The following is an 8,922-nucleotide window of genomic DNA, read 5'->3' as shown; positions in this document are numbered from 1 at the left end:
ATAGTAGTAGTTTTTTAGTATCAACTTCGACATTTCAGCTGCTTCTGCTTTTTTGTTACCTCTTCCGTTGGTAATGCAGCAACATAATGTTCTCTTCCATCAAACCTAGAATCTAGTTTTGCCCTCTTACTAGGACGTCCTCTGCTGGTAGTGACGCTTTTGTCACTTTCAAGAATTGCAGTGACAATTCGACGACGAAATGTCAGATGATCTATGGGTTCTTCGTTGTGCTTGTAAAGATCCCAGGAATTTTGCTCTGCAATGTCTATAAAATGTACAATGAACGGGAAATACCACTTTTCTCTCTTATAGAGCATCTATATAGGGATACATTGTGGTCAGCTCGATCTATGCCTCCCATATGAGTATTGTAGGAGTGTAATAAGTTAGGTTGAGGCACGCTAATCCTTTTCTTTTGTTCCCTGGAAAATCTTGCTACAGAGCGTAGTGGTTACACTCTGTCAAAGTTGGTGGCTACAGTAACAACATTGTTATCATTCCAACATACAATGGAAATCCCGGGTGCTGAGTCAGAACAAACTTCATATGATCCTCTATTTTCTTTTATCAATTTTTCTACAGGTGATAGAGTACAATTGTTAACTCTGTTTCCTCTTATTGTTCCTGTTACTTCCACGCCCCTCTCTTTTAGGTCATGTAGAAGTTCTACGCTGGTGAAGAGGTTATCAAAGTATATTCGATATGGAACACGTGGAAGTAACTGGTCAACATAAGTCATTACCACTCCGTACCCCATACCTTTCGTCTCATAATCCTTACTACACGTGCCAGCTCCCTGGTAGGGTTCGAGCCAAATAATATATCCACACCAAAATTTTAATCGGTATCGGATTGATTTCCCTTTTATGAATTGTTTGCACCCGTGATTTCCGAAGTGTGGGACCATCGATTCATCGACAGAATGATGCCGCACGTGAGGCGCAAATTGTTTGAATCTATCATTCAGCATACACAGTAATGGGCAATTTTCCCAAAACGGTCTGATTTATCTAAATTGTCATTGTTGCATACATGCAAATTGGAAAAGATGAAGTCAAATCCATCTCTGGACATTGCATTTGTTACGAGGTCGTTGTGACTGTCTTTATCTGATTGTCAGTACATCTTTCTGCGTGACACTGTTACATATCCACTTAGCAGAAGTATTGCAATAAACACCAACATCTCATCTTCTGAACAATCACCCAGTCTATTTCTCTTGGCTGCATACTGATTTGTGCATGTGACCATCATTAGAAGCACTTCGTTATCAAAAACCTGTTGGAAATATTCAAGTGGTGTTCGCCCTTTCTTCATTCCAACTGTGAACATTAGAGGCCATACAGGTGTTGGATTAACACTTTTGCCACTTTTCCAGTTATATTTCTTGAGGTTTAGAACTTTATTCTTCGATAGCCTTGCTGGTTTGTTTGTGGTTGTTGTTGTTATTGTTGCTGTTTTTGTACTGCTGGAGGGTCCTGGAACAACATCAGAGGTGAAGGATTGTTTCCTTGTTGCATTCACAGCATTACCATTGGTAAATATCGCCAAATCACAAAGCGCAGTAGCATTGTGCTGACTTGCTGGTAATTTATCTACACTTGGATTTTCTTCAGCACCAGAATCTTCATCTGTTACGTCATCAGTTAAATTTAGAGGAGGGTGTAATGTTACATTCACACCAGTATTAGGTATTTCCTCATCTTTTGATTCTAACATGTCCGAAAGTTCCATCAGTGTACTTCGTTTTCTGTGAATACAAATGACAACATATTATCCTGACGTCCTTCTGGAAGGACGGTTGGAAACATAATTGAATTACAACTGACGAAAACTTTCAGTCGTAATATAAGCCCATAAATAATATAGGTTAATTCTTTAAGATATTATATGACAAGTTTCAGAATTATTGACGCAATATGAAAGAAAATATACATACCCATCGATGACGAGGTCAGTCAGTTCGTCCATGGTAAAATCGGCCCTATCTTCAAGACACAGTTTCTCACTCACTATTAACGACACCGTCTAACTGACTGTCGCAGCGCGCAACTGGCTCTGCCTACTTCATATAACAATGCGTCACAGTCCATTGCAACAATGCGTTATTCGCAAAAATAAATAATTTTAACAGTGAGTGACGTCGTCCTTCCAGAAGGACGTCAGGGTTATCTGGGTTAAAAGATTCCTGGGAGTCCACTATTAGTTTACAATGCACCACTGCTGTTTTTCTGTACCCCTGCGACCTTAACATTGATGACAAAACACAGATATTGCATCGGGATTGAATACAAGAGGAACAATGACGACTTCTGTTCAGAGGGTGTATCGCCTCAAACAGTCTTTGACTGAAACTTTTCTGGAAATCCAGCATCAGCTCCGATACACCACTGCAGGTTTTCTGTAACCCTTGAACCTTCACATTGACGATGAAACACAGCAATTATACCGGGATTGAATACAAAACACAACAAAACCGAATTCTTTCCAGGGGGAGTAACACTTCAAACGGTCTGTGCTTGGAACCTTTCCTGGGAGTCTAGTAGTAGATTTCGAAGTACCACTACTGGCTCACTGTAAACCTTGGACCTTCACAATGACGAAGAAGCACAGAAATTGCATCAGGATTGAATAAAAATGCACAAGGCTGACTTCCGACAAGAGGAGTAACGCTTCAAAACGTCTGTGATTTAAACCTTTCCTGGGAGACCGATAATAGATTCCGATGTACCACAACATTTTTACTGTAACCCTTGGACCATCACATTGACGATGAAACACACAGACTGCATTGTTATTGAATACAAAAGGCACAATGCCGACTTCTGTCCAGGGGACGTAACGCTTCAAACATTCTCTGCGTTTGAACATTTCCTGACGGTCCAGTACTAGATTTCGATGCACCACTGCATGTTTACTGTAACCCTTGGTCCTTCACACTGACGATGAAACACAGAAATTGCATCATAATTGAATACAATTGACACAATGCCGACTTCTGTCCAGAAGGAGTAACGCTTCAAGCGGTCTGTGCTTGGAACCATTCCTGGGAGTCCAGTAGTGGATTCCGATGTACCAATACTAGCTCACTGTAACTCTTGGACCTTCATAATGACGATGAAGCACAGAAATTGCATCAGGATTGAACACAAAATGCACAAGGCCCACTTCTGTTCTTAAGGGGGAATGCTTGGAACAGACTGTGCTTCTGAACCTTTCTTGGACCTTCACATTGACGATGAAACACAGAATTTGCTTCGGGATTGAATACAAAAGGAACAATGACGACTTCTGTCCAGGGGGCGTAACGCCTCAAACAGTTTGTGATTGAAAGTTACCTGGGGGTCCAGTATTAGTTTCCGATGCACCACTGCAGGTTTTCTGTACCCCTCGGACCTCCACATTGACAATGAAACACAGAAATTCCGTCGGGTTGAATACAACAGGAACAATTATGACTTCTATCCAGGGGGAGTAAAGCTTCAGACAGTCAGTGGTTTGAACATTTCATGGGAATCCAGTAATAAATTCCGATACACGACTGGAACCACACTGGAACCCTTGGATCTTTATATTGACGATGAAACACAGAAATTGCATCGGGATTGAATACAAGAGGAACAATGCGCACAGATTGCCCAAACCCTTACGGGAATCGTTACAGCGTGCGCGAGTAATGAGTGGGTGGGCAAATGTCTATTAGGTACAATACATATGTAAAATTGTGGACAGTTGGGAATGTGAGTCTCACGGCAAGCTTGCAAGGGACAAGTCCCTGCAGTCGCGCTTTTCATCTGTGTCATCGGTGGCTCAGATGGATAGAGCGTCTTCCCTGTAGGCAGGAGATCCCGAGTTCGAGTCCCGATCGGGGCATACATTTTCAGCTGTCCACATCGAGGTATATCAACAACACCTGTCGGCAGCTGAGGTTTTCAGATAGTCATCATTTATTCCAGGGAAAAGCAGCACGGTCATCAACAGTAACTCTTCTTTCGAGAACAAGTTATTATCTTCGTATATATACTTTCATGGAAATCCAGTAACATATTCCGATACACGTCTGGAGACTCACTGTAACGACTCACTATAACGACTCAAACAATCTGTAATTGTAACTTTCCTGGGAGTCCAGTAGTGGCTTCCGATGCATCACTAAAGGTTTTCTGTAAACCTTGGACCCTCACATTGTCCATGAATTACAGAAATTGCTTCGGGATTGAAAACAAGAGGAAAAATGACGACTCCTGTCGAGGGGGCGTAACGCCTCAAAGAGTTTGTGATTGAACCTTTGGTGGGAGTACAGTATTTGTTTCCGATGCAAATCTGCATGGACTTTCACATTGAGGATGAACGACAGATATTCCATCGGGATTGACTACAAGAGGAACAATGACGACTTCTGTCCAGTGTAGTAAGGCTTCAGTCTGTGGTTTGGACCTTTCTTGGGAATCCAGTAACAGTTGCCAATACTCGAGTGGAGGCTCACTGTAATTCTTGGACCTTTACATTGACGATGAAACATAGAAATACCTTTGATGTGAATCCATTACTAGATTCCGATATACGACTGGATGCTCATTGTAACACTTGGACGCTTACACTGCCGATGAAACATAGAAATTGGATCGGGATTGAATACAAGAGGAACAATGTCAACTTCTGCCCAGGGGGAGTAACGCCTCAAACAGTCTGTGACTGAAACTTTCTTGGGAGTCCAATATTAGTTTCCGATGCACCACTGCAAGTTTTCTGTAACCCTTGGACCTTAGCAATGATTATGAAACACAGATCTTGCATTGGGATGGTATACAAGAGGAACAATGACGACTTTTGTGAAGGGGAAGTAACGCCTCAAACAGTCTGTGACTGAAACTTTTGTGGGAGTCCAGTGTTAGTTTCCGCTGCACCACTGCATGTTTTCTGTAATTCTCGGACCTTAACATTGACGATGCATAGGGATTGAATTCAAGAGAAATAATGCCGACTTTTGTACAGGTGGGAGTAACGCCTCAAACAGTCTGTGACTGAAACTTTGCTGGCAGTCCGGTATTATTTTCCGATGCACCACTGCAGGCTTCCTGTATCCCTTGGACATTCCCATTGACGATGAAACACAGAAATTGCATCGGGATTGAATAGAAGAGGAACAATGACGACTTCTGTCGAGGGGGAGTAAGGCTTCAAACAGTCTGTGGTTTGAACCTTTCATGGGAACCCAGTAATAGATTTCGATACACGACTGAACGCTCACTGTAACCCTTGGACCTTTACTTTGCCGATGAAACATAGAAAATGCATTGGGATTGAATATAATAGGAACAGTGACGACTTTGGTCCAGGGGGAATAACGTCTCAAACATTCTATGAATGCGGGTCCAAACTTATTTTCCGATGCACAGCTGCAGGGTTTCTGTGACACTTGGACCTTCACATTTACGATGAAACACATAAATTGCGTTGGGATTGAATACAAGAGGAACAGTGACGACTTCTTTCGAGGGGGAGTAAGGTTTCAAACGGTCTGTGGTTTGAACCTTTCATGGGAATCCAGCAATAGATTTCGATGCACAACTAGAGGTTCACTGTAACCCTCGGACATTTACATTAACGATGAAACACAGAGATTGTATCGGGATTGAATACAAAAGGCGTACTACCTGATTCTGTCCAGTGGGAGTAATGCCTCAAACAGTCTGTTTTTGTAGCATTCCTGGGAGTCCAATATTAGATTCCGATGCACCAGTTCAGTTTTCCTGTAACCCTTGGGCATTCAAATTGACGATGAAACACACAAATTGATACGGGAAAGAATACAAGAGGAACAATGCCGACATCTGCCCTGTTGGAGTAACATCTCAAACAGTCTATGATTGAAACATTCCTAGGAGTCCAGTATTAGTTTCCGATGCGATACTTCAGGTTTTTTGTAACCGTCATACATTTACATTGGCGATGAAACACAGAGATTGCATCGGGACTGAATGGAAGAGGATCAATGCCGTCTTCTGTCCAGGGGGATTAACGCCCCAAACAGTTTGTGACTGAAACGTTCCTGGCAGTCCAGTATTACTTTCCGATGCACCACTGCAGGTTTTCTGAAACGCTTGGACCTTCACAATGACGATGAAACACAGAAACTGCATTGGGATTGATTAGATGAGAAGCAATGACGACTTCTGTCCAGAAGGAGTAAGGGTTCAAACAATCTGGAAAAATCCTATGAGTCCAGTATTAGTTTACAAAGCACCACTGCAGGTTTTCAGTAACCCTTGCACCATTACATTGACGATGAAACACAGAAACTGCATCGTGACTCAATACAAGAGGAACATTGACAACTTGTGTCCAGTTGGAGTATGGCTTCAAACAGTCTGTGATTTGCACCTTTCATGGGAATCCAGTAATAGATTCCGATACACGACTGGAGGCTCACTGAAATCCTTGGACGTTTACACTGACGATGAAACGCGAATATTTCATTGGGATTGAATACAAAAGGCACAATGCCGACCTCTGTCGACGGGGAGTAACGTCTCAAACGATCTGTGATTGAAACTTTCCTGGGAGTCTATTATTAGATTCCCATGCTCCACTGCAGGTTTTTCTGTAAACCTTAGACAATTACATAGACGATGAAACACTGAAATTGCATCGGGATTGATAACAAAAGCCACAATGCCGACTTCTGTCCAGGGGGGAGTAACGCCTCAAACAGGCTGTGATAGAAATGTTCCTGGGAGTCCAGTCTTAGATTCCGATGCACCACTGCAGGGCTCCTGTAAGCCTTGGACTTTTACATTTACGATGAAACACAAATATTTGATCGGGATTAAATACAAAAGGCACAATGCCGACTTCTGTCCAGAGGGAGTAACGCCTCAAACAGTCTGTGATAGAAACGTTCCTGGCAGTCTAGATGTGATTCCGATTCAACACTGCCGGTTTTCTATAACCCTTGGGCCTTCTCGTTTACGATGAAACACAGAATATGTATCGGGATTGAATACAGGAGGAAAATGACGACTTCTGTCCAAGTGGAGTTACGTTTCAAACAGTGTGTGTTTGAAAATTTACTGGGAATGCAGTATTAGATACCTATGCACCACTGTAGGTTTTCTGTAACCGTTGGACCTTCACATTGACGATGAAACACAGATATTGCATTGGGACTGAATACAAGAGCAACAATGCTGACTTCTATCCAGGGGGTTCAACGCCTCAAACAGTCTGTGTTTGAAACTTTCCGGGAGTCCATCATTAATTTCCGATGCACCAATGCAGGTTTACTGTAACCCGTGGACCTTTACATTCCCGATGAAACACAGAAATTGCATCGGGATGAATACAAAATTTACATTGCCGACTTCTGTCCATGGGGAGTAACGCCTGAAACATTCTGTGATTAAAACTTTCCTGGGAGCCTAGTAGTAGTTTCCGGTGCACCACTACTGGTTTTTTTGTAACCCTTGGACATTTATATTGTTGGTGAAACTCAGAGATTTCATCGGGATTGAATACAAAAGGCACAATGCCGACTTCTGTCCAGGGGGATTAGCGCCCCAAACAGTCTGTGATTGAAACTTTCGTGGGAGTCCAGTATTAGTTTCCGATGCACCACTGCAGGTTTCCTGTAAAACTTGGCCGTTTACATACACGATGAATCACAGAAATTGCATCGGGATTCAATACAAAATGCACATTATCGACTTCTGTCCAGGGGCAGTAACGCCTCAAAGAGTCTGTGAGTGAAACTTCCCTGGGAGTCCTGTATTAGATTCCGATGCACCACTGCAGGTTTGCTGTAACCGTTTGACGTTTACATTGGCGATGAAACACAGAAATGTCATCGAGATTGCGTACAGAGGGAACAAAGCCTACTTCTGTCCAGGGGGGTGGGGGGGTTGGGGGCGTAACGCCTCAAACAGTGTGTGACTGAAACATTCCTTGGAGTCCAGCATCATTTTCCGGTTTACGATGCACCACTGCAGGTTTCCTGTAAAACTTGGCCCATTACATACACGATGAAACACAGAAATTGCATCGGGATTCAATACAAAATGCACATTGTCGACATCTGTCTAGGGGCAGTATCGCCTCAAACAGTCTCTGATTGGAACATTCCTGGGAGTCAAGTGTTTGATGTCAATGCACCACTTCATGCTTTCTGTAACTCTTGGACCTTTACATTGACGATGAAACACAGAAATTGCATTGGGGCTGAATACAAAAGGCACCATGCCAACTTCTGTCCAGGGGGATTAACGCCTCTACAGTCTGTGATTGAAACATTCCTTTGGGTCTAGTATTAGATTCTGATGTACCACTGCAGGTTTTCTGTAACCCTTGGACCTTTACATTGACAATGAAACACAGAGACTGCATCGGGATTGAATACAAAAGGCACAATGCCCTCTTCTGTCAAGGGGGAGTAATGCATGAAATAGTCTGTGGCTGGAACTTTCCTGGGAGTCCTGCGTTTGATTCCAATGCGCCACTGCAGGTCTTCTGTAACCCTTGGACGTTTACATAGATGATGAAACACAGAAATATAATCGGGATTGAATACAAGAGGAACAATGTCGACTGCTTTCCAGGGGGAGTAACGCCTCAAACAGTCTGTGATTGAAACTTTCCTGCGAGTCCAGTATTAGATTCCGTTGCACCACTGCAGGTTTTCTGTAACCCCTGGACTTATACATTTATGATGCTACTCATTAGTTGTATCAGGATTGAATACAAAAGGCTCAATGCCGATTTCTGGCCAGGGGAGTATCGCTTCAAACAGTCTGTGATTGAAACTTTCCAGGGAGTCCAGTTTTTGTTTCCGATGCAACACTGCCAGTTTTCTGTAACCCTTGAAACTTTACATTGACAATTAAACACAGAGATTGAATCGGGATTGAATAGAAAAGGCACAATGAA

At 42.8% G+C, this 8,922-nt stretch overlaps 1 protein-coding gene across 1 annotated transcript; it reads right to left on the bottom strand.

Moving 5' to 3' along the window:
* Window positions 1-451: 451 nt before the first annotated feature.
* Window positions 452-907, bottom strand: LOC126474843 (piggyBac transposable element-derived protein 3-like). Its single transcript, XM_050102321.1, has one exon. It carries the CDS (start codon window positions 905-907, stop codon window positions 452-454), a length of 456 nt encoding a protein of 151 aa, XP_049958278.1.
* Between the last annotated feature and the right edge of the window lie 8,015 nt (window positions 908-8,922).

The sequence above is a fragment of the Schistocerca serialis genome, chromosome 4 (assembly GCF_023864345.2).
Source record: "Schistocerca serialis cubense isolate TAMUIC-IGC-003099 chromosome 4, iqSchSeri2.2, whole genome shotgun sequence".
NCBI lineage: Eukaryota > Metazoa > Arthropoda > Insecta > Orthoptera > Acrididae > Schistocerca > Schistocerca serialis.
The sequence above is the reverse complement of the archived record's forward strand: the minus strand, read 5'-3'. Positions and strand labels throughout refer to the sequence as shown.

Coding starts and splice junctions, on each gene's coding strand:
- LOC126474843 (XM_050102321.1), bottom strand. CDS start 907: ATGGTCCCACACTTCGGAAATCACGGGTGCAAACAATTCATAAAAGGG.